Source organism: Heloderma suspectum, chromosome 1, assembly GCF_057233095.1.
Source record: "Heloderma suspectum isolate Gila_16-S chromosome 1, 16-S_ref, whole genome shotgun sequence".
Taxonomy (NCBI): domain Eukaryota; kingdom Metazoa; phylum Chordata; class Lepidosauria; order Squamata; family Helodermatidae; genus Heloderma; species Heloderma suspectum.
In genome coordinates, this window is record NC_139458.1 from 241,180,388 (window position 1) to 241,206,952 (window position 26,565).

At 45.2% G+C, this 26,565-nt stretch overlaps 1 protein-coding gene across 3 annotated transcripts in view; it reads left to right on the forward strand.

Moving 5' to 3' along the window:
• Positions 1 to 25,785, forward strand: part of CYP39A1 (cytochrome P450 family 39 subfamily A member 1) — a 38,211-nt gene extending 12,426 nt beyond the window's left edge. Inside the window, exons 5-12 of one of the 3 annotated variants that reach the window (XR_014786012.1) lie at positions 747 to 840; positions 1,090 to 1,188; positions 6,720 to 6,810; positions 7,825 to 7,958; positions 8,888 to 8,983; positions 15,557 to 15,645; positions 22,062 to 22,240; positions 23,086 to 25,719. Coding sequence is in view for 2 of the 3 variants with exons in the window: in XM_084821770.1 (XP_084677896.1) it covers positions 747 to 840; positions 1,090 to 1,188; positions 6,720 to 6,810; positions 7,825 to 7,958; positions 8,888 to 8,983; positions 15,557 to 15,645; positions 22,062 to 22,149; positions 23,086 to 23,157 (763 nt within the window). In the remaining variant the exon portion in view is untranslated. Of the gene's footprint in view, positions 1 to 746; positions 841 to 1,089; positions 1,189 to 6,719; positions 6,811 to 7,824; positions 7,959 to 8,887; positions 8,984 to 15,556; positions 15,646 to 22,061; positions 22,241 to 23,085 lie in introns of all 3 variants that reach the window. The other 2 variants (XM_084821770.1, XM_084821783.1) reach the window with 2 other exon arrangements.
• Positions 25,786 to 26,565: the final 780 nt, after the last annotated feature.

A 26,565-nucleotide genomic window follows, 5' to 3' on the forward strand; every position in this document is an offset into this window, starting at 1 on the left:
TGCACTTCTCTGTGCGTGTGTGTTTGTGCACGTTCCCTAGGATTGCTCTTGATTTGCTAATGCCGGTCTGAAGCAGCCTATTGAGAACACAGAAGTAATTGTGTATACTTAGGGAGTTATTTGGATCCTGGCTCCTTTCTCATTGCAAGTAGGGATGTTGAGAGAAATTAAGTAGGGCTGCTCACAAAAACTGGAGGAAGCTGAGCCCCCTCCCCAATTCTCCTTGCAACACTCCAGTGGTAATAGAGAAGGGATGGTGATAGTAGGGATGTTGGAGGAATCTGCTGCAGTCTCCAGTGAGGCCAGATGCCCAAGAATCTGACCTCTGGAGTCTGCAGTGGACCGGCACCACTCCTCTCCAGATCCTTCGGATTTCCTGCAGGGCAGCTCCCTGGCATTATAAAAGGCGCGATATGCTAATGGTGGCTGCCATTAGCCTGTTGTGGGAAAATTACAGCCGTAATTGGTGTATTTTACACCATTTGTGGCCATAAAGCACCATCAGTGTTAGAGGCAGCTTCTGATTCTTTTTCAAGTCGAGCTGCCTGCTTCTCAGCTATCCCTGATTACAAGATGCTTGCTCACTCTGAAGACTGCATTGTCCAAAAGCAGTGCAAGTGTCTGCCACTGTGGTTTGAACTTCTGCAAATCAACATCACTTGAAATGTACATTTTCTGTTGAAATTTTATTACACTTCTTAGAGATTATCATATGCATTTCAATACGTTTCCTTCTCCCATTATAGAAAATGGTCTAAATCCAAAAAGTGGCTCCTTAACAGTTTTGGAAAAGTTGTATTGCATGCAGAGAAAACTAGTCCTTCAGATGGCTGTTCTAAGGTAAACCCCACATAAGTCTTCTAAAGTTTATATTAATTATTATTTAGAAAACACCTAATAATGTGCTATGCACTATACAAATTAAAAATAAGTTCCTGCTAATGGCTTCTGTAAGTCAGCTTGTTATAGAAATAGCTGAGGTTCAGAAGTAAAACATGGCTTCTCTCTGAGTACGGCCTCATCACACATTGTCAGCCCCTAAGTCTGTGTAATTGTCCTTTGGTTTGTGTTCTTTTCTTTTTTTAACAGACACTATTCCAGCATGTCCTGGAGAACTTGCAAGGAAAACGCTTCAGTGCTAATTATGGTCTGTTGCTTCTCTGGGCATCTCAAGCTAATGTAATTCCTGTAAGTATGAGGCTGGAAGATGCTTCCTTCCATTAGTAAACTGAATCAAAGAGCCAGCACCCACTGACAGTTTGTAAGGCCATGAGTACCTACAGACCCAGCTTTGAGTTCAGAATCAGGAGGATGAGCCAGCTCTGTCTGGGGCTGAGGAGCAGGACTGGGTTCCTGATACTGAACCTTAGGCTAGTGGTCAGAAGCTTTTAGAACCTGAGCCTGTACCCTTCCAGAATGCTTCCCCTGAGCCCGGTTCACTTGAGGGGCCAAGTATCTGCCATTCCACTGTGCCTTTCCAACAGCACAGGGAGCGCAGCAGGCAGCAGGCCGCAGAAAGGAGAAGAGCTCACCTTCAGGCCAGGGATTTGTCTTTCGAAGGCAGTGGATGGAGTTTAGGAGAGGCAGGCTGGATGAAGGGACTCGTAAGGCCTCAGTCCACCTGCAGCCTTTGTACCTGATGCAAATGGGTCAGACCACTAGTCATAGCTGGACTGCAGAGCTACGCAGGCAACAGAGCGATGCATTTAGTTGTAGCCGGTCATCAGAATCTGAGAGAGCATACCATGAAAGCTGGAGGCTAAGCTAGGACTAACCTAGGTTCTAGGCCAAAGAACAAGCAATCGGGTGTGGGGCACTGGGCTGAAACCTATTGAGGTTTTGAAATACTTGTCTAGGGAGATGTACCTGAAAGAGGTCAGCCTTCAATCAAAAGGGCAATAATCTGCTTCTGGGTCATTCATTCTGGGCCCAATCTACCTGGATTATTTAGTGTGGAGCAAGAGCACATCAGGGTCGTTCATGACACATGACATTGTCACCACTCCACTGCAACCCCACAGCTTTCCCCTGAAAACGGCATATTTTTGCAAAGTTGTTTTACTGCGTCTTTTTTCCTTAAATGTGGCTCTCTCTGCTGCATGCTGCCCGATTCCCCCGAATTAGATCCTGTATGCTGGGTGTGCCTTGGGGTGTGTCTGTGACCAGGCAGTGACTTGATTAAGGGGTGGGGGCATCCCCCCTCCGCATTGCTTTTTTCCCCACTATTGTCAGTAGCGCGCTTTTTGGACACAGGCTTAGGGTTCTTTTCCTGCCAATGAGCACTAATTCGCAGTAGCGCTATTTCTCAATAGTGCTGTTTCGCTCTTTCACCACTGAGGCTCCCCTTTCCTTCCCCTCTGTTTATTTTTACTTTGCACTAAATTGCAGTAGTGCTATTTTGCAATTGCTGCGCTGTTTCACAATAGTGCTATTTCAGCCTCTCGCTACTCCACAGAGGTGGGCTTTGGATATAGGGCACCTGGTGCTTTCTCCTGCAGCTCCCTGCTCAGCTGTTTATTTTTATTGTGTGCTACTTTGCAGTAACGCTGTTTCGCAATAGCGCTGTTTCACTCTCTCACTAATTCACAGTGGTGTGCTTTGGATATAGGGCACTTCTCTGCTGTTTATTTTTTCTTGCACTATACAGCAGGCAGCTTCTTATCAATTTAACCATTCTAGAAGCGGAGCACACTTATGAAGACAAATGATAGATGGGAGGGGAGAGGTGTGGGGTAAACGACAGGGACATAATTAATCTCTTCCATTAAACTTCCCTGAGCAGGGGAGCATGGACAGGGGCTGGGAGCAAGCCTGTCACATTCACTGAGCAGCATCTATGCAGTTAATGATGTCCAGATCTACTGGTGAGACTGCCCACTCAACCGCAAAGCAAGTGCAGTTTGATCTGTGAAAGCGGGTTTTTAGGTAGCGTATACTCCGCTTTTCTTGCTTTGTGTGCTGCTGACGGACCAAAGCGATTTCATGAAAATCCGGATATAACCAGAAAACACTTCTCATACCATTTCCATGTAGATTCGGCCCTGGTGATGTCATTATGTCTACCACTGCCTGTTGTTGTTGTTGTTGTTCAGTCGTTCAGTCGTGTCCGACTCTTCGTGACCCCATGGACCATAGCACGCCAGGCCTTCCTGTCCTGCGCTCTCTCCCGGAGCGTGCTCAAGTTCATATTCATTGCATCCGTGATGCTATCTAGCCATCTCATCCTCTGCCGTCCCCTTCTCCTTTTGCCTTCAGTCTTTCCCAGCATCAGGGTCTTTTCCAGGGAGTTTTCTCTTCGCATTAGGTGGCCAAAATATTGGAGCTTCAGCTTCAGTATCTGTCCTTCCAATGAGCACTCAGGGTTGATTTCCTTTAGGATGGACTGATTTGACCTCCTTGCAGTCCAGGGGACTCGTAAGAGTCTTCTCCAGCACCACAGTTCGAAAGCATCAATTCTTCGGCGCTCAGCCTTCCTTATAGTCCAGCTCTCACAGCCATACATTACTACTGGGAAAACCATAGCTTTGATTAGACGGACCTTTGTCGGCAAGGTGATGTCTCTGCTTCTTACTATGCTGTCTAGGTTTGCCATAGCTTTCCTCCCAAGGAGCAAGCGTCTTTTAATTTCATGGCTACAGTCACCGTCTGCGGTGATCATGGACCCCAAGAAAATAAAATCTGTCACTGCTTCCATTTCTTCCCCTTCGATATGCCAGGAAGTGATGGGGCCAGATGCCATGATCTTAGTTTTTTTAATGTGGAGTTTCAAACCAGCTTTTGCACTCTCCTCTTTCACCCCCAACAAGAAGCTCTTTAGATCCTCTTCGCTTTCTCCCATTAGGGTGGTATCGTCTGCATATCGGAGGTTGTTGATAATTCTCCCAGCAATCTTAATTCCGACCTCTGATTCATCCAACCCGGCATTTCTCATGATGTACTCTGCATATAAGTTAAATAAGCAGGGTGACAATATGCAGCCTTGTCGTACTCCTTTCCCAATTTTGAACCAATCGGTTGTTCCATGTCTGGTTCTTACTGTTGCTTCTTGACCCTCGTACAGGTTTCTCAGGAGACAGGTAAGGTGGTCTGGTACTCCCATCACTTTAAGAATTTGCCACAGTTTGTTGTGATCCACACAATCAAAGGCTTTAGCGTAGTCAATGAAGCAGAAATAGACGTTTTTCTGGAATTCTCTTGCTTTCTCCATGATCCAGTGAATGTTGGCGATTTGATCTCTAGTTCCTCTGCCTCTTCTAAACCCAGCTTGTACTTCCGGTAGTTCTCGGTTCGCATACTGCTGAAGCCTAGCTTGTAGGATTTTGAGCATCACCTTGCTGGCATGTGAAATGAGTGCAATTGTGCGGTAGTTTGAACACTCTTTGGCGTTGCCCTTCTTTGGAATTGGAATGTAAACTGACCTTTTCCAGTCTTGTGGCCACTGTTGAGTGTTCCAGATTTGTTGACATATTGAATGCAGCACTTTAACAGCATCATCTTTTAGGATTTTAAATAGTTCGGCTGGAATACTGTCATCTCCGCTAGCTTTGTTGTTACTAATGCTTCCTAAGGCCCACTTGACTTCACTCTCGAGGATGTCCGGCTCAAGTTCAGTGACCGCACTATCATGGCTATCAGGGACATTCAGATCTTTCCTGTATAGTTCTTCTGTGTATTCTTGCCACCTCTTCTTAATCTCATCTGCTTCTGTTAGGTCCCTGCCTTCTTTGTCCTTTATCATGCCCGTCTTTGCACAAAACGTTCCCTTGAGATCTCCAATTTTCTTGAAGAGATCTCTAGTCTTTCCCATTCTGTTGTTTTCCTCGATTTCTTTGCATTGTTCATTTAAGAAGGCCTTCTTGTCTCTCCTTGCTATTCTCTGGAACTCTGCGTTCAGTTGGGTATATCTTCCCCTTTCTCCCTTGCTTTTCGCTTCCCTTCTTTCTTCAGCTACTTGTAAAGCCTCATCAGACAGCCACTTGGCTTTCTTGCATTTCTTTTTCTTTGGGATGGATTGAGTTGCTGCCTCCTGAACAACGTTACGGACCTCCGTAACGTTGTTCATGTGCCTGGTGGTGATTTTCTTTTCACCACCAGGCACATCCACAGCTGAGCGTCCTTTCGGCTTTGGCCCAGCCGCTTCACTCTTTCTGGCGCTACTTGGAAATACCCTCTGCTCTTCCCCAGTAGCATATTGGACACCTTCCGACCTGAGGGGCTCATCTTCCGGCGTCATATCTTTTAGCCTTGTGATACGTTCCATGAGGTTTTCTTGGCAAGAATACTGGAGTGGGTTGCCATTTCCTTCTCCAGTGGACCACATTTTGTCAGAACTCTCTGCCATGACCTGTCCGTCTTGGGTGGCCCTGCACGGCATAGCTTATGGCTTCACTGAGTTACGCAAGCCCCTTCGCCACAACAAGGCAGTGATCCATGAAGGGGACCACTGCCTGGCTTAGTAGCAAAGACGGGATGTCTCAAGTGGATGATATTTCCAGGGAGAAATCATTGGTATCTGTTGATGTTGGCAAGGAAACAGTCTTGAGAGCAGAGAATAGAGGAAGGAAGCATAGCTCCTTTGGATTCTTCCTCCCCTTTATGTGCGAAAATGCTTGCAAGAGGAATTAATTCAGTAGCTGCTTTCTGAGATAGTCCAGGGAACAGGTCTCAGGGTCCATGATGTCCCAAGACTACTTCTCTGAAGCAAAAATGTCTGAATCCATCAAACCTGAACGTTTTAACTCAGAACTTTAAAGAATGCTAGGTATCATGCCATAGCAGCTTATAGAGGCTAGAGGTTATCCCAAAGACATGGCTGCCATTGAGAACAGCACCCCTGCAGCAAGTCTCCCATCCTTTCCCCCATAGCGTGTAGAAAAGCAAAGGACTGTTAGCAGGAGAGGAGGAAGGAATGGAACTCCCTCTTCTCCTCCCACCTCTTGCGATCAGGAAGCCAGCCAGATATTTATTTATTTATTTATTTATTTATTTATTAAATTTATTAATCACCCATCTGGCCGGTCACCCAGCCACTCTGGCCGGTGTACAAAGTATATAACAGAACAGTTTAAAACAATAAAATTCTACAATAAAAACACCATATTTCTAAAAATACCCTAACCCACCCCAAATGCCTGCCTGAACAACCATGTTTTTAATGCGCGGCGGAAGCTCCGGGACAAGAATAGAAGACAGGTTTAAATACATAGAGCACAATCCAACCAAAGTTATGTAGTTTTAGTTCCCATTTATTCAATGGGGAAAATTTAAGCACATGCTTGACTCTTTCATTTAAATCAATTGAGCCTCAAAGCTCATAACTTTGGCTGGATCATTCCCATACAGTTTAATTGTTAGAAAGGAAATAAGAGCCCTGCTGTATCAGAGCAAAGACTTCTCTAATCCAGCATTCTGTTTCCCATGGTGGCCAACCAGATGCCTTTGGGAAGCCCACTATGAGCAGGACATGAGGGACACAGCCCTCCCCCACTGTTGTTCCTCTGCAACTGGCATGCCGAGGTATGCTGCTGCTGATCCTGGAGTTAGCTTACAGCCGTCATGACTGGTAGCCATTGATAGCCCCATCCTCCATGAATTTGTCCAGTCCCATTTTAAGGACGTCTAAGCTAGTGGCCATCACCACATCTTGTGACAGTACATTCTATAGGTTAATAGATAATTTCCTTTGGTTATTCTCTGACTATCCTCTGGTCTTTCTTCAGATTTCATTCTGGACACTTGCATTTATTCTGTCTCATCCTTCTGTTTACAAAAATGTCATGAAGGAGCTAGAATCTGTTTATGGCAAATCAGGTAAATATAGCCAAATACATAACTATGGCACTGTGTAAATAGGTTAAAGCAATTAGTATACATCCAAACCCCAAACTGTCTACTCTTTTTGTCAATTAATGTCAGGGGTTCTGAACCTTTTTCTACCTGCATGGACATTTGAAATTTTGGGGAAATGTTGTGGGTGCTGTTACAATATGGATACTATGGTGGGGGGAAATGCCCTTTCACAAAATGGTGGTTGTAGTGGGCATGGCTAGTCACAAAACACACATTTCACAGAAGGCCAACTGGTGAGGCTAAAAAACAAGTTAACTCACCCAAGTACAAGGCAGAGGTAGGGTCAGAGCCCCAAAAGTCAAAAAAATGCTTGCTTGAAATCACATTAATAGAAATTAACACACACTGAGACACACAAACCACAGGAAGCACACACAAAAATAAAAACGCACAAAAACCACAGCCTGAAAAACCAACCCCATACCGAAAGCACACATCAAATGCACACACAAACCCCTATCCAGCTTTCTCCCCCCATGATTGTCCTGCCAGCCCCCTAATGATCACCCCAGCATCCCATCCCAATCCCCATTATTGCCCCACGATTGCCCCTTTACCCACATATTTATATTACAATTGGAATAAATTTCCCAAAACATCTTGAAGCCTGTGTCAGTAAAAAAATAATTTGGGTATTGATCAGAACATTATGCCTAGGCCTGACAGGCCAAATCTTGCCTGCCTAATGTTTTCTAAGAAAACATACATGGCCTATCTCTGATTTTACTAGATATGTGGTGGGGTAGGGGTGGCAGGGAGGTGGATTAACTAATAGTGTTTCAACTGTTTCGACATTTCTCCCCCAAAATTATATAGTAGTACCATCTTACCCCCTATTATGGATTAACTTAAGTTCTGCCCCTCCCATTAGTAGCTCCAACTCTCCCATGGTTGTAAGCTCAGCTAAAAGATAAAGATATGGGAAAGTTTGTGAAGACTCCAAAAATTAAATAATACTGTATACAACTTTTGCAGGTAAAGAAAAAATCAAAGTCTCTGAAGATGACCTTAAAAGGCTCCAGTTTATCAAGTGGTGTATTTTGGAAACTATACGATTAAGGGCACCAGGTGCCATCGTCAAGAAAGTAGTGAATCCAATAAAAGTTCAAGTAAGATTTGCTTTTGTTTTTAAACACCTATAGTAGTGTACTGAATTCCTCCAGTTAATAATCTTCAAATGACTACATTATTGAATATATGAAACACACATGCAGGCATAAGCGAAGCTTTCTTTCAAGTCATCTATTTTGCTTAAATGAATGACCCCTCAGCACTGAGTTCACAGTCTTATTGAAGAAGATGAGGGATGCTGAAGATTATTTGTGGGTGATGGTTTATAGTAGCACCTGAACAACTTCATTGTTGTGACATCCATTTCTCCAATGAAGGCACCTTAGAGAAAACTACACCCCCTCATTCAGGACCTGACCAGCAATCAAAGTTTTCATATATGCAACTTCCATAAATGTATCACTTTAGCCCTGTTTAAGCATTATGCCCAGCTAGAGTATTAAATGTATGTAAACAACACAGGACTGTGTTTGTCCGTGCCCCCCAAAATTGTGTGCACTGACCCCATAGTCCTTAACTTCTTTGCATTGATCAGAGAGGTCTGAAGGGAACTTCTGTTCACATTTTTGTGAATATGAATAGAACACCCCACATGATCAGGAACCCTAACAAAGCACAGTCCCTGAATGTGTGGAGAGTTCTACTCAAGTTCAAGTGAATGTGAATAGAACCCCCTTTAGGCTTTGGCTGCTCAACCTGGCAAGGTCACAAACAAGTAGGGCAGGGCTGGGGATGCTGGGGGTGGGCATAAGGGGCCTGCATGTGCAGCCCTGTGCCCCTTACACCTGTTTAGAAACATGCCCTATGTAGGTATAATGCCTGAACAGGACTTTCACTGGTGACACATACAGACAGGATTGTCTGAAATGTTCCAGTGAATCAAATGTGTTAATAATGACTGGCTTTGTCGAGATCGATATTAAAAGTGTATGTATGTATTCTTAACAGCATATTCTCCTGCTTTTAGAATGTTGTCATCCCTGCTGGTGACCTACTGATGTTGTCTCCATATTGGATTCATAGAAACCCAAAATATTTTCCTGAACCCCACATTTTTAAACCAGTAAGTTATTATATTAGGGCCATTTCTTTTGCTCTTTTCTTGTTAGCTGATGTGGACATTGTTCCCACAGAGGGGATTGATTTATTTTCCTTGGGAGTCTGTGGGTTCTCCAGGCGTGACTGTAGATGTCAGTTTCTGCCTCTTGCCCACTGTGCCATGGTGGTTTGCACCGGGAAAAGCACTGTTGGTTCTCACTTACGTACTCTGTTGTGCGTGTGTGCGGAGCATGGGTAGGACAGAGTGGTGCCGTTGTCACGTGTTCATTATCATATGCCTTCCTTTCGTTTATGACTAATGAATGAGTATTGTCAGCCAGCAACCTGGGAGGTGGGGCAACAGAGTTGTCAGTAATGATGCAGGAGTATGTGTTGGTATAGCTACACTAGCACTTGTTTCTGCAGCTATTGCTGGATTGTGCTGTTGGCTAAGCATAGGATCATAACTATATGATGCTGGTACTAGCCCTGGTGTAGTAGTGGCTAGTTTAGTACTGCCATGTCAATATGGGATATTGCCACCCATCCTGTGTTACAGTCCATCATTTAGAGATGCCAAAAACATTCACAGAGGTGTGTGGTGGAGCCATAAGGTTTATTTTTTCTCTTGCCCAAGACAGAACTAACTTCCTTCCTTCCTTCCTTCCTTCCTTCACAATATTTGTATACTGCTCCATATCTAAAACAGATTTCAGAGCGGTGAACATGAAAGATAAAATAGTAAAAGAATAAAAAGATTAAAACACCATATTAAAATTATACTTAAAAAAAAACAGAATACCAATAGAAACCATGACTGGTGAATTAAGGAATGCCTCCGGAACAGTGCTGTTTTCAGGAGGCGCCGGAAACAACACCGTGTTGGTGTCTGCCTGACCTCCAGGGGCAGGGAGTTCCAAAGAAGGGGGGCCACCACGCTGAAGGCTCTTTTCCTGGTGGACTCCAGTCGGGCCATAGGTCCATGTGGAACCATCAGGAGCAAGACCTACGATGACCTCAGTGACTGGGCAGGTTGGTAAGGGAGAAGGCATCCTGGTCCCAAGTTGTTTAGGGCTTTGTACACTAGTACTAAAATCTTATACCTGGCCTGGTAGCGGATAGGCAGCCAGTGCAGTTCCCTCAGCAAAGGAGTTACATGTTGAAAAGGGGCAGCTCCCAACAACAGCTGAGCTGCTGCATTCTGCACTAGCTCCAGCTTCTGGAGCAGCCTTAAAGGCAGCCCCACAGCTGAGCGCATTGCAGTAATTCAGTCTTGAGGTTACTAGTTCCTGAGCCACTGTGGCCAAGCTATCCCTGTCGAGGAGAGGCTGTAGTTGGTGAACCAGCAAAAGCTAGTCAAAGGCACTCCGAGCCACCATGGCCACTTGGGTCTCCAGCAACAGTGATTGATCTAGGAGTACTCTCAAACTACAGACCTGATCTTTCAGAGGGAGTGCAACCCCATCTAGAACAGGCAATGAGCTTATCTCCCGGAGACTCGGGAACCACTCACCCACGGGGCTTCTGTCTTGCCAGGATTCGGTTTCAGTTTATTGGCCCTCATCCAGCCCATTACTGACTTCAGGCACTGGTCCAGGACTTGCACATCCTCTCCTGATTCAGATGTCACAGGGAGATAGAGCTGTGGGTCATCAGCATACTGATGGCACTTGGCTCCAAATCCCCTAATGACCGCTCCCAGCGGCTTCATATAGATGTTAAATAACACTGGGGACAAGATGGCACCCTGCAGAACCCCATAGCTCAACTGCCAAGGGGTCGAGAAATAGTCACCCACTGTTACTCTCTGAAATCAGCCCCGCAGGTAGGACTGGAACCACTGTAACACAGTGCCTCCAATACCCATCCCATGGAGTCGATCCAGGAGGATACTGTGGTTGGTCGATGGTATCAAAAGCCAATGAGAGGTTGAGCAGAATTAACAGGGTTGCACCCCCCCTATCCCTGTCTCGATAAGTCCCATATCCAGGATGAAACCCAGGTTGGAATGGGTTTGGATCATCAGTATCCTCCAAGAGTGTGTGAAGTTGTTCCGCCACTACCCTTTCCAGAACCTTCCCTAAGAAAGGGGTACTGGCAACAGGGCGGTAGTGGTCTAATACCATTGGTTCCAGAGTGGGCTTCTTCAGGAGTGGTCACACTACTGCCTCCTTAAGGACAGCAGGGACCACCCCATTCCAAAGAGATACATTCACCACACCTTGGACCGGCCCAGTCATACCCCCTTGGCTAGCTTTTATTAGCCTGGAGGGGCAAGGATCGAGAGGGCACGTGGTTAGTCGCATTGCTGCAAGCATCTTGTCCATGTCATCAGGCCACAACAACTGAAACTGATCTCACAAAATCGGGCAGATGGTGGTGCATTATGAAGTATGCTGTAATTTACATGGACATGCATATCACATACATGTAAACCAAACACATACCTGAGATAACTTTTGGCGTTGAACTCTGGGCGCTTAGGAAAACCTGATACCCCCCAAAAGTTGAGAGACTCAGAGACCACAACACGGTCCTTGAAAGCAAATCTCTGATTTATTGCAGAAGAATTTAAAATGAATTAAAACCACACATCAAGGGAATTAGAACTATACATACATTTGGGGAATTAGAATCATACATCAATACTCAAAAGGTTAAAAGACAAGCATTTAAAGTCAGTAGTGAAGTACACTGGGATGCATAGAAAATCGTGTGTGTGTGTGTGTGTGTGTATGTGTAGAAAGGGGAAGAAGGGCGGGGGGAAGAACTTTCAGCTTGGGATGATTTGAATGGGGGAGTAACAGACTGGGGGGGTTGAGAGAGAGTTTTAGAGCAAATTCAGGGTTTTGGGAGAAAGTGGATGGAGAAAGAGCTAAAGCCTAGGAGTTTTGGAGGTTGGTATTGGGTGGAATACCCAATAGGGAAGAAGAGAGAAGGGGAAGAAAAGATGATGCAAGGATTTACCTTTCCTTATCTGCTGGCTTGTGAAGTGATGGGAAGCTCTGTTGAGTTCCTTCTCTGGGAAAGATGGGGAGGAAGAAGGGAGGAAAGGGGGGAGGATGTTGCCCTTCTGAGCAGAAAGGATGGAAAGAGTCCTCTTTCCTTCTTTATTTCGGTGCTGTTCTATGAATTTGGGTTGCTGTTTTTACCCTTTTTTCTCTCTGGATGTAATAATCAGAATAAAACAAAACAAGTCTTTCTGTCAAGAGTACTCAAGGATGTTGGTAAATGGATTTTTAGGTGTCAGACACTAAGGGAAGAAAGAGGACAATGGGATTCTTTTTCTTTCCTGATGTGAGGAAAGGATGGGAGTCGATGGGTGCATATTTCTGGCTTTCACAGGTCCAGGTGAGCAAGACAGCCAGGGGGATTTGGGTGATAGACTTAAGCAAAACTGACAAAAGAGTCAGGTAGGCATGCTCATCGATTACACAATATTGGGTTTCTTACAGCTTTAAAAGGCATTTAATTCTTTATTTTTCTTTCTATTTGGCTTACAGGAAGGTTAGAAATTAGCATAAAATATTTTCATGGTGGGGGCTTCTGTAGTTGTTGTCCTGAGGCAAGATCTGAAATCTGCAAGTGTTAACTGGGGAATTAAGGCAATCAGAGCACAGTGGCTGGCCAGAAACTTAATGCAAGAAGTCTGCATCTCCTCTTGGGTTGTGCAAGGCCTTAACATCCTATGGGACCTGTTTTTCTGCCCTTCTCCAAGACCAAAAAACCTTAGTCCCTGTCCAGATACAGGCCACATTTTCCCAGATCAGCAGAATTTTGGGGTACTTTGTAACAGGTGTCAGACACTTCAACTGGAACTGCGCTAACAACAGCATCAAGTTCGCTGCGGAGACAAGCGATTTTGTCCTCAAAGTGTGATGCAAAAAGGTCACAGCGGGTCCTTGAGGGGACCAGGGCCCCATTCGCTGGGGAGAGTGTTAGCCCCCAGACCACCCAAAAGATCTCCCCTGGTTGGCTACTCGAGGACGCAACGGAGCCAGCTTAACGCCACCACACAATAGGCATGATTATGTGCTCTAGAGCGTGCTTGGTCATCTTTGCTTCAAGCCTTGCACCATTTGCACTGTAGCTGACATCCAGCCTATTTCATTGCCCATAGCTCCCCAGGATGCCAGGGAGCAAAACGGGCTCCACAGAACTCCACAGTGGGCACTCAGGTGCAATCAAGTTGATGGCCCTCTGCATCTCACTGTTCCACAGTGAGGCTAGGGCCTTGGCTGGAGCACAAGCTTTCTCTACTGGGAAATCCCAAAGAGCATTCAGAAATCCCATCAGATTCCATCAGTCTACTAGGGTAGACCATCCGAATGGGTCCCCCACCCCTCCAGGAGGGAAGTAATGCCATGAGTTCAAACCTCACTAGGAAATGATCTGACCATGACAATGGGGTTACTTGGACACACACACACACCAATTTTCAGATTACTCATCACAGCTTGGAGCAAAAACCAAATCAAGGGTGTGCCCTGCTTCATGTGTTGGGCCAATGACTAACTGAGACAGCCCCGTGGTTGTCATGGAGGTCATGAAGTCCTGAGCTGGAGCTCCAGAGGCAGCCTCCATGTGGAAATTGAAGTCACCCAGAACTACCATCCTTGGTTCCTCCAACACCACATTTGAGACCATTTCCGCCAGCTCGGACAGGGAGGCTGCATGGTAACAGGGTGGGTGGTACACCAGCAGCATCCCCAATCTGTCTCTATGGCCCAGCACCAGGTGCAGCCCCTCAAGGCCTGCTCCAAATTGGAGTGGTTTCCTGGTGAGAGAGATGGATGTTCTATGAACCACAGCAACTCCCTGCCCCCGGGCCCTCCAATGTATTTGGTTAGTGCTACAGCAAGTACCCAGGTGGGCAGAGCTGAGTCAAGTCAACCCCACCCAGCTCACCCACCCAGGTCTCAGTAATACACACCAGGTCGGCCTTCTCATCCATGATTAGGTCGTGGGTGAGTGCGGTCTTATTGCGTACTGACCTGGCATTAAATAGCAGCTCCACAAGACAGGAGGGCACAATGGATGACCTACCAGGTACATGAAAGCTAGTGGAGGGGGATAGAAGGGGAACAGTGTATAAACATCTGTGACCCATTCTACTCTGATGTCCCAACCCCCTCCTCCTATCATATCTCCTTCAGCCCCAAGTCACTGGGATAGAGGCACCATCTCCATGGATCCCTTATATTTTCTAAGCACATGCTTGTCATAATAGAGCTTTTCACACACTCTTAAACCATCACAACATACCCGCAACCATTCAAAATTCAAATACTCCATTCATCCAGTCAATCACCCACAGCCATCCTAGCACAATCACAGATAATAATTAGTGGAAATAACCAGCCACTGGTCACATAAAGGACATCAGGCTTGCCAACCCACCAGCAAACGATTTCCCAGTCATTCAGAGCTCCTTCGGCAGGCTCATGCGCAATCCATTTCTCACTTGGAGCGTTACAATCACTTCTTCCCCGTCTCTCACGCAGAGGGAAGGCAAGTTCTAGCCACCACAGGCTCTCACCTGGGGCAGAGGAAGTAGTTATGACACACAAACTCCCTAACCTCTGTCTCTCACCCAGGGAGGGGAACTGCTGAAAGTAGCTACTATTACAGGAGACCCTTGCTCTCACCCAAGAAACCTTCCTCCACGCACAACAGATCTGAACTGAACAAGCAGACAAGGAGGTAACAAGCAACCAGAAAAGAAGGTGGGGGCATCCCTGCCTTATGGCATCCTGAAAGGACAGACCAAAGGGGCACACCCCATTTGGTGTCACCCCCTTCAGGGACACCCCTGCCTGGGCAGCCCACGAGTTGCGGCCTGCCACTCCGCAGCAGGGCTGCCTTTATCTCTCTGAGGCCTGGGAATGTCCGATGGCTGAGAGAGAGCGTCCTGCCTCACTGAGAAGGCTTCCCAGCAGGGGCTCCCACTCAGTACCAGCAGAGATTACCCGAAGAGGGGGTGAGCAGTTGTTGCAGAGCAAGTTGTTAAGGCAGCAGAATTCTTAAAAGCAGTAGAAGACAGTCCTTAACAAGAAGGTCTCTGTTTCATTAGGTTACACCACAGTGTGGCGGTCCCAGCTGCTTCTGCATTCCTTTGACATTTCTTTTCTATCAAATGTCTTTTATTGTTGTGTTTTAATTATGCCTTTAATTTTGTTTGTTTTTATTATTGTTTTAGTTAAGTTTTATTTTAAGTTGGGTTTTATTGTTAGCCACCTTGAGCCCCATTTTTTGGTGGAAAGGCGGGATATAAATCAAATAAGCAAATAGATAAATTGAGAATGGTTAAAAAAAAAAAGTGGAATAAATGTCCAACACAGCACTAAACAAAAGCTGTCAACAGAACTGAAACACTTTGGAAATCCCACTCCAGAAGGTCATGGGCCGTAGTCCACTGGCACTATGCAGTCCGGGGCCACCCCAAAACAAACAAAAGTGCTGAAATTGCCAGTTTGCTGACGAAATTCAGTGGCAAACTGCTCTATAGTGCTACAGAGCGCTACAACAGTTACATTTAGCTTGTGTGTTTTTTTACACAACAACCTTGGTTTTCGAAAAGAAAGTTTTCTTCCCATAGGATCGTTGGAAAGAAGCAAATTTAGAGAAAAATACTTTCCTGGATGGCTTTGTGGCATTTGGAGGAGGGGCACACCAATGTCCAGGAAGGTCAGTGGAATGGCTGGAGTTTATTTCTAAACTTTTCAGAGAGCACCTCTACTCACTGTGTTGGTCTAACATTATTCTCTCTTGTTTTCAAAGTCTCATAGGCTACCTTCTTTTTTTCAAAAAAGGATTGAAAGGTTTGTTACTGCCCCAATCTTCACATGTCCAAATGGTGGTTATTGCAAGATGAATGATAAAGGCAGTGGTGCTGCATAATAGAACATTGGGCTTACCGTGATAAGTTCATTTTCGACAGTGGACAGAGGGTATCATAGAATCATAGAATAGTAGGTTTGGAAGGGGCCTACAAGGCCATCAAGTCCAACCCCCTGCTCAATTCAGGAATCCAAGTCAGAGCATCCCTGACAGATGGCTGTCCAGCCTCGTCTTGAATGCCTCCAGCGTGGGAGAGCCCACCACCTCCCTGGGTAACTGGTTCCACTGTCGTGTTGCTCTAACAGTCAAGAAGTTTTTCCTGATGTTCAGCCGGAATCTGGCTTCCTGTAACTTGAGCCCATTCTTCCGTGTCCTGCACTCTGGGAAGATCGAGAAGAGATCCTGGCCTTCCTCTCTGTGACAACCTTTCAAGTACTTGAAGAGCGCTATCATCTCTCCCCTCAGTCTTCTCAAGGCTAAACATGCCCAGTTCTTTCAGTCTCTCATCCTTATTGCCTTCCTCTGAACCCTCTCCAGTTTGTCTGCATCCTTCTTCAAGTGTGGTGCCCAGAACTGGACACATTACTCCAGATGAAGCCTAACCAGTGGTGAGTAGAGGGGAACTAGTACTTCCTGGGATTTGGAAGCTATGCTTCTAGGAATGCAGCCCAAAATAGCATTTGCCTTTTTTGCAGCCACATCACATTGTTGGCTCATATTCAGCTTGTGATCGACAACAATTCCAAGATCCTTCTCGCTTGTAGTGTTGTTGAGCCACATATCCCCCATCTTGTAACTGTGCATTTGGTTTCTCTTTCCTAGGTGCAGAACTTGGCATTTATCCCTAATAAATGTCATTCTGTTGTTTTGTGCCAATTTTGTGTCATTTGCAAATTTGATCAGCATTCCCTGCACCTCCTCCTCCAAGTCATTAATAAAAATGTTAAAGAGCACTGGGCCCAGGACTGAGCCCTGCGGTACCCCACTCGTTACCTCTCCCCAGTTTCAGAAGGTCCCATTGATAAGTACTCTTTGAGTCCGATTCTGTAGCCAACTGTGGATCCACCGGATCATTGTTTCATCTAGCCCACTTTGAGCTAGTTTGCTCATCAGGATATCATGGGGCACTTTGTCAAAAGCTTTGCTGAAGTCGAGGTATATGATGTCTACAGCATTCCCACGGTCAACAAGGGAGGTTACTTGATCAAAAAATGAGATCAGATTCATCTGGCAGGACTTTTTTTTGACAGATCCATGTTGGCTTCGAGTCATCACTGCATTGTTTTCAAGGTGCGTACAGATGGATTGCTTTATCACCTGCTCCAGAATTTTCCCAGGGATTGATGTCAGACTCACTGGTCTGTAGTTCCCAGGTTCCTCCTTTTTACCCTTTTTGAAGATAGGGACAACATTAGCCCTCCTCCAGTCATCTGGCACTTCCCCCTTCCTCCATGATTTCTCAAAGAGAATAGACAGCGGTTCTGAGAGTTCTTCTGCCAGTTCCTTTATTACTCTAGGATGCAGTTCATCTGGCCCTGGAGATTTGAACTCATTCAAAGTGTTCCTTGACCATATGCCTGTCGATCTCAAGCTGCAATCCTGCCCCTTCAGCCTGTACTTCGCCTTTGCCAGGGGGGTCATAGACCCTCTTTTGGGAGAAGACTGAGCCAAAGTAGGAATTGAGCACCTCTGCCTTTTCTTGTCATCTGTTATCGTTTTGCCATCTTTATTTAATAGCTGAACAACCATTTCTTTCCTCTGCCTTTTACTATGCACGTAGCTGAAGAAAGCCTTTTTGTTGCTTTTAGCATCCCTCGCTAACCTCAGCTCGTTCTCAGCTTTAGCCTTCCTGACACCATCCCTGCAATTCTGTGCTACCTGCCTGTACTCTTCCTTTGTTACTTGGCCTTCTTTCCACTTCCTATATGTGTCCTTCTTTGTTTTCAGGTCATCCCTAAGCTTTTTGTGAAGCCACATTGGCCTCTTCTGTTGTCTTCCACCGTTTTTTCTTGTTGAATTGTTTGTAATTGTGCCTTGAGAATTTCCTTTTTTAAAAGCTCCCACCCCTCTTCGACTCCTTTTCTCATTAGCGTCTCTTGCCACGGGGCCTTACTGATAATTGTTCTGAGTTTATTAAAATCAGCTTTCCTAAAATCCAGGGTATGCGTTTGACTACACTCGGCTTTTGCTTTCCTTAGAACCAAGAACTCAAGTACAACATGGTCGCTTTCCCCCAGAGTTCCTGTAACTGCTACTTTATCCACTAAGTCATCTCTGTTGGTTAGGATCAAGTCAAGGATAGCCGATCCCCGACTTCCTTCCTCTACTTTCTGTAGGAGGAAGTTATCCGCCACACAAGTCAGGAATTTCCTGGAGGGGCCATGTTTTGCAGAATTTGTCTCCCAACAAATATCGGGGAAATTGAAGTCCCCCATTACTACTACATCATGCTTCCTTAAAACATTAGCTATTTGCTTTTCAAAAGTTTCATCCTCGTCTTCTCCTTGATTGGGTGGCCGGTAGTAGACTCCGACCACCAGGTTCCTTTTATTCTTTGCTCCATTTATTTTGATCTAGATGCTCTCGATGGGGCTACCAAGCTCATCCTCCTGTATTTCTGTGCAGAGATATGTATTTTTCATGTACAGTGCAACCCCACCTCCCTTTCTGTTCCTCCTGTTCTTTTTGAACAAGTTATATCCTTCAATTGCTGTATTCCAGTCATGACAGTCATCGTACCAAGTCTCAGTTATACCTATCAAGTCATAATTTCCCTCCTGTATTACGAGTTCAAGTTCGTTCTGTTTGTTTCCCCTACTCTGGGCATTAGTATTTAGACATCGAAGACCATGTGTTTCATAGTCTGACTTTCTTCCTACATGTGTCTGAAGACTATTATTGGGCGCTGTCAGAGCTGTTCTCTCTGTTGCAGTGTATGTGCCTACGTCCATTGTTACCCCCAACATTACATCTCCCTTCCCCATAGGATTCAGTTTAAAGCCCTCCTGATGAAGTTCTTCATGCTGTGGCCAAACACATTCTTCCCATCCTTTGTGAGGTGCAACCCGTCCCTTGCCAACAGCCCATCTTCCAGGAAGTATAGCCCACAGTCCCAGAATCCAAACCTCTCTTGTCGGCACCACCTTCATAGCCAGTCATTCACCCGGAGTATTTTTCGTTCCCTTTCTATCCCTCTTCTAACTACTGGAAGATGGATGAGAAAACTATCTGGGCCCCAAAGTTCTTGAGTTTCCTTCCCAAAGCTTCAAAGTCTGATGTGATTTCTTCATAGCTCCGCTTGGTGGTATCATTTGTTCCCACATGGATGAGAAGAAAGGAATACCTGTCAGTGGGCTTTATGAGTGCAGGCAACCTTTCAGTCACATCCTCCCGGGAGACAACATACCTGATGAGTCCATGGGTCTTCGCAGCATACTTGAGTCTCGATCCCACGCAGCAAGGAGTCTCCCACTACTACCACTCTTCTTCTTCTTGTAGGCCTGGGTTTCATCGCCCCTGTTTGACTGACTTTCAGCCTCTTGCTCGCTCTCATGCAGGTTCCCCTGTGATTCTTCCTCTGCAGGCTGTCCTCCAGTCTCATCTGCAAGTATCTGGAATCGGTTCCACAGTTCCACTGCTTCCACTGGTGCAGGGTGGTGTCTAGTTCTTCTCCTAACTGTCACCCTTTTCCAAGGAGTATCCTCTACTCCATTTTTCTTCACCTCAGCATTTCCCACTGCATCATCTTGCTGTTGCTCTTCAAGCTTCTGGTCTTCCCTTTGCTGCTGTAGTTCCCCCATTCTGTCCAAGAACTCTTCGTGTTCTCTTATTCCCCGGAGGGTCAACAGTCGCCGCTCCAGTCCACTTACTTTTTCCTCCAGCAGCGTGATCAACTTGCACTTGTTGCAGGTGTAGGCCATGTTGTTCTCAGGCAAGAAAACAAACATTGCACACACCTTGCAGGTTGCCACCACTGGAGAGTCTTGTCCTTCCATAGCCTCTTTTCCCTTTTTGTGTCTAGCTTTGTGATTGTTCTAGACTAGCCTGTGCCTGCTCCTCTACTCAGTAGAGGTTAAAAGCAGAGTCCCACTGGTGTGGCAGTGTGTGTTACAAGACAAATAAATGAAAAAAAGTTAGTTAAAAAATAGAATAAAATGAAAAAATGAAAAAAAATGTTAAGGGCCTCCCCCTTGACCTCCCCTGCCAAACTCCCCTGGCCAACTCCTGTTTGCTCCCCCTGTTCACTCGCTCTCTGGGAGCTTGCTTGCTTCTGTAGTCCCTGGACTAGCTGGAGCAGCTTGCTCTGCTCTGCTGTGCTGTGGTCAGCTGGGAGGTGGGAAACAGCGGGAAACAGTATCCTTGAAAGGGTTGCTCTTCCCACATGCTCCAATAGGCAGAGCAGTTCAGACTTGTAAGTACCTGTGTGGGAGAAAGCCTCCTCCCAGTTTCAGGACTAACAGCATCAAAAAGGCAGAGATAACACTACCAGTTCTTGTAGGAACTGTCAGTCTTAAGGACAGAAAAATGAAATAACAGAACAGTAAATAGCATACTTGTGAAAAAGTACAGGGAGCATCCAAGGCAAAGACACTAACTGACAGTTGGAGACCACCCGCAACTCCCCCCAGCAGCGAGACATCTCCATCCAGAGTGGGTAGAATATCCTCCGTCACTGTAGGGACACGTCAGCCAGAAAGAAGCTGGCACAGCTCTCCAAAGACCCAGCCAGGCATTTGGGCCTTTCTGTGTCCCTGGAGAGCCCTGCTGGCCACTTTTCTGGGCAGCGTTGCTCCTCGGAGAGCTCACCTGCCTGCCACTAGCTTTGAGAGGATCCACAGAGTGGGTGGCTGTGGCAGCAGCAGCAACGGGGGGAGGGAAGAGGGGCGAGTCTCCTGGTGAGGGAGTGCACTATTCGCCGCCCCTCCTGTTCTGCCACCTGAGGTGGGGGATTCACCCTGGCTCATGAGAGGGCCAGCCCTGCTAAGCAAGCACTCAGATGAACACACTGCTACTAACACAAACTGAGCTAAAATGTGTGTACTGTTATTCGAGTTAGTTTTAAAACTATCCCACCATTGGTGCAATTGTCCAATCCCAGAAATGAGCCTACTCAGATTGCAGCTGCCCACTGTGAAAATGGGCATCCACACAAAAGTGGCTGCAAAATCTGCCTTAAGATGAAACTATATTTTAAAATATTTATTGGACATATATTTCATTCTCTTAATAGAAGGGACGGGGGCTGGATCCAGACTTAGCCATAGTTAGAGTAAACCCATTGAAATCAATGGGATATAAATTAGCAATGGGTCTACTCTAAGTATGACTAAGTCTGGATCCAACCCCAGGTATTTTACTTTAACATCTCATGTTAGAGGTATAAAAAATTGATTTCAGATATGAACATGTAATTATAACATTTTACACCATGCCAACTAATAAAACAGAAAAAGGTGTATTAATGGAAGAAGAAATGGGAGCCCTGCAGCTACTGCCAAACTAATATACTCTTTGCTCTCCTTGAAAGTTTTGTGTTGCCAAATATAGTCAGCACATTAGAAGATTGAAAATCAGAGATTAAACTATTCCCTGCATAGGTATATACTAAACCAGTCAAATCTGAATTTGAATGGCTAGAGTTACGTTGTGGGGGAGGGGGGCAGTGAACCATTCATCTATAGTTGTTCCAGATACTGGGCAGTATCCAAGGGGGTGCTGTGCCCCCACCAATTCTGCTCCACAAGCAAGAATCATCGTTTGTGCAATGAAGACGTGGCACTTTGGGGATCTTTCTGGGCACATCAGTGGAGCTCACATAAGGGGGCTCCGCCGACCTGTCCCGATCCAGAAATGAGCATTTCCACTCATTTCAGACTTCCTATAGGAAGCATTAAATCTCCGTGCTGCAAACGGTGGGTCCCACTTCACAATGGAAGCAATAGGGGGGCCACTTGCACCAAGGCCCCATCAGATGCTGCCCACTTTTCTTTTTTTACTGTATCGTTTCTATTTTTAATAAACCTCCATTTGGAAATTGGATTAAATGTGCAAAGTGTAATGGTAAATAAATATGACTGGTTTGATGCAGACTAAGTTAGTTGCATTTAAGTTCTATTAAAATCAGTGTCGAAAGTTAGTCAACACTAAAGTGTACTATTTCAGTGGGAATTAAGCGCAACTAAGTTTATATCCAACCTGATATCTAGCATGATGCATTTATTTCATACTGAAGTGATGACTTTTACTTCTTTGTATTACTTTAGATGGTTTGCTATCATGGAGATCCATATTCTAGTTGTTTTGTTCCTTTGCAAATACGAATGTAGTCTTTTGGATCCACTACCAAAGGAGGTAACATTTGCATACTGGGATAATTAATTTTCGTTATGAAACTTGTTCTTCATCTCATCTGTGGATATTTTGCAATCTTTATGAAATACAGGTAAACATTTAGGGCCTTTTCTTATGTAGTATTTTGATGTGGAAGATATCTATTGATATCTTGTCAGCCTTGAAATCCTATCAGCCCATTTGCATGGGTCTTGCATTTCAGTCTGTTGCTTGTTATCTTCCCTACAAAATTCATATGGACTAAGAATTCTGACGTAAGATTTTTCACATATATTCTCCTTAAGTATTCCGCATTGGAATAGTAAATTGAAGGTGGTCTCATAATAAGATCCAATGCAATCAAAAAAAGGGAAAGAACATAAATGGATAAAACAGTGAACAAGCAAAGCAGGGAAAGGTCAAGAGCACAAAGTCACACATTCAAAAGCCTTCAGTCTGGAATGGAAGGACATCCAAGAGAGAGCCAAACAAATATTCTAAGGCAGTGCATTCCATAGCCTTTGTACACCAATAGAAAAGCCTCTGACCTGTCTTCCTGCTGAACAGCTCTCCAATATATGAAGGACATGCAACAAGGCCTGTCCTGATGTCCTTAGAGAGTGGTTACTCTCTTACGATAGGAGGCAATCTTTAATATATGAGAGGGCTCAAGGGTAATCAGTTCTAAATGGTATAATAAGCTGCAAACATCATCCTTCTTCCTCTCTCCACCCTACATACACACACCCACTTACCTATATTGGGTTGGATCCTAGCAGGCTAGTTGCACTTGGGTCGTTGTACTTCAGTTTGCACAACAGGAGCAACTGAAAACTGGTAATTAAACTCTGTTTTGATTTCACCTATAGTTATATTATCAACATTAAAGTAGGCTTGATCTCTGTACATGATGATAATCTAATGTGCATGCTTATCATTCCTTTTCTGTTTTTGCAGAGCCCTCTCCACTTAGTGGGGACACAGCAGCCTGAGGGACCATGCAGAATTCATTATAAACTGAGAGTATGACAAAGATCAGTGGTGCTCAACCCAGTTCCCTAGCAGCAACTGCCAAACTGAGAAGTCATTGATCTGTTCTACTCCAGTACTTCTTGTGTTATCAAAGTTACCAAAATATGAAATCCAGAGGTTTAAATATATCACACAATCCACTTATTTTTATGTCATACCAATCATCTCACAGTTGGGACTTGTTTACCCAGATAACTGCCAACTTTTTCCATGCATCCATGTAGGCCCAACTCTTTTTCAGCATTGAGGTAACTAATTAACAACTTATCTGCAAGTTATACTTGAGTTACAAGTATAGATACATGCACATGGTTGGAGGGGAGATTGTAAACAGTGAGGGCAGAAGAAATTAAAATACAGAAAGTATAGACAGTGATAATTACTTTATTTACATTGGCCATTCACAAAACAGTTGTTGGGTGATAACAGAGACCCTTGCATTGGTGAGCCGATTAACACATGTAGGGCACAATCCTATCTGGATGCCTGTCGGCCTCCAAACTTGGAGGCTTATGGGCATCCTATGCAAAGCAGGAGCTGTGCGGAGGTGATTTTCGCCCCTGTGCTACCCCCACTCTGCATTTGTGCTAGATGAGTGTTTTTGCCTGTCTAGCTCAGGTGTTGGGGAGGGATGGAGGTTGGGGGAGGCTGGGGATAGCTTGTACCCCGCTTCTCCAGTCCCCTCCCCACCCACCAGTACGCCTGCTTCCCCTCCTCCCTGAGCTCTCATTTGTTAGCTCATAGAGGCAGCCAATGCAGTTATCTCCACACTGGCTGCGAGGGGGAGCGGGAAGGGAGCTTGGACTCCTGGGTCTGAGGTTGGAGCGCTGTCTCTGGCCTCAGATCCAGAAATCCAAAAAATCCTATGGCCCCCCAGATGCTGTCTAGGGGCCATAGGATTGCTCTCATAGTGTGACAGAAAGAAACCTTTGTCCCTATTCAAACCACCAGAGATAGAATTGAATCTTTTGGTGAATTGTAGTTCAGCCATTGAGCACTGGAATTTGTCTTTAAAGTTCCTTTGTTCAAGAACAGCCATCTTATAGTCAGTAACAGAATGTCCTGAGAGGTTGAAGTGTTCACCTGTTGTTGTTTTTAAATATTGCTATTTCTGATGTCAGATTTGTGCCCATTGATTCTTTTGTGTGTGGTCTGGCCTGTTTTTCCTATGTAGAATGCAGAACAGCATTGCTGGTAATTGATGGCATATCACATTGGAAGATAAGTAGGTGTATGAACACTTGACGCTGTGAATGCTCTTATTACATCCTGTAATAGTGTTGCCAGAACAGACATGGGGACAGAGTTGACATCTGGGTCTGCCACAGGATCTGGTTCCTGTTGTTTGTATCTCTGTCATGTGGTCTGTTGTTACTAGTGAATAGCTACTTTAAGTTGGGTGGCTGTCTGTAAGCAAGTACAAGGTTGTAACCCAATGCATGTGACAGAGACATGCCATTGTCCAGGATGGGCCGCAGATCACTGATGATACTTTTGAGTGGTTTTAGCTGGGAACTGTAGTGACGGTAATTATCACAGTCTGTACTTTCTGCATTTCAATTCCTTATGACCTCACTGTTTACAATTTCCTTCATCCTACCCCCATACCCCAAATGTATCTGTGTATAAATATACTCTTGTAACTCAGGAAAATACCTTATGCATCTGAGGAAGTAGGCTGTAGCCCACGAAAACGTACACCCATAATACTTTAAGGTGCCACAAGATCCTTTCTTGTTTTTTGCTGCAACAGACTAATACCGCTACCCTTCTGGACACTTCTAAATATAGGTTGATTTGCTGTTGTTCTCCAGCTGCATAAATGCTGAAGGGAAGCTAGCAGGGTGTTAAATGCTGCCCAAATTTGTATGGAAATGTTTGAGTCCTGTATTTCACAGCGGGGCTTCAGTAGGTACAGGGCACTGGCAAATTGGAAGAACTTCAGTGAGGTGGCCAGGTAGATGACCTGAGCTGTGGATATGGGCGTTTAACAGGACTAAATTATTGTAAATGAAAATATATTGAGTCTGGGTCTGCAGACTCCGGCCTCATCCCTCAGCCAGAGACCCGAGGGCCGCTGGGAGGCTGCACCTCCGGCCTCCCGGGAAGAGCATCATGACAAGCGGGAGACCAACCTGGCCCAGTACAGCGGCCAGCGATGGATTTGCTTTCTTTCCCCTCCTCCCTCCCAATCCCTTTTCCCCTTGTGTCGTGTCTTTTAGACTGTAAGCCTGAGGGCAGGGACGGTCCTAATATTATCCTTTGAAAGCCACTCTGGGAGCCTCCTTCAGACAAAAGGTGGGGTAAAAATGCTCTAAATAAATAAATAACTATGCAGTGTTTTCACCTGAGCAGCATATCTTGTACCTGCATCACCTTCCTCTTGTTGTGGAGCGTACCATACTATTCAATGTGATTTGCCTCTTTTTGTTGTTATAATGTATGTTGGAAAACGTTTTTCCAATGTGGAAAAGAGAATGTAGCACTCTCAAAATTCAAGACATTGCTCAGATGTAAGAATTTTCATTCCTAAGTTTAATAAAGCAACACATTTTGTTTAAAAAGACAACAGTTTCATCTGCTATCAATTTGTCATGGTGATTGATGGACAATAAAATGTCATTTGAAAAAAAAAGATTATGTATTGTTCTCAAGATTGCAGATATTTAAAAAAAAAATGGGAGAAGACTGAGAACTGCAACATGATATGAGAAATTAATGAATTGAAAGTGTGATACATAAACTTGGTGATCAGAACTTACCTGTTGTTGTAACAGGTCTGGGTCACCAGGACATTACAGCCGATTCGTATGTAAAAAAACCCCTGAGTATGGGGCCGCATCTACATGGCACCAATTTCATTGTTTGCGCCATAGGAGCTGCGCGGTATTAGCACTGCAAATTAACAACCAGTGCAGTAGACAGGAGGGTTAATGTGGAGTTCCCAAGCCAGAAGCTCCCATGCACAATTACACATCGTCATTGCGTGGCTGTCCTTGGCAACATGTTCAGTGAAGCAGGACTTGCTTATGAGTAGATGTTCATAACAAACCCCACATACACACACACACATTTCTGAGGTGGGCACACAAGCAGGCAGCCGCTGCCTCCAGAGATTGAGCAGGTGGTGAGAGCATGAAGTGCTTCTGAGTACATGTTTATGGAACTCATCTGCTGTGGCACCCACCCTTTCTCAACTTCGCAACTGCGAATCCACAGGCATCCAGCATTTCTCAGCTGTGTTCCTTTGTAGCTGCACATCTCCACTCTCAAGCTCGACTACTTAAAGTGAGAAGCAGCAGAGTGGAACTGAAGGCAATGAGTTACTTCCCGGTAGACATGTTTGCCTCTCTGCTCTCCCCCCCCCCCGCCCGAGGCTACTTTCTCTTCTACCAATCAGTGTGG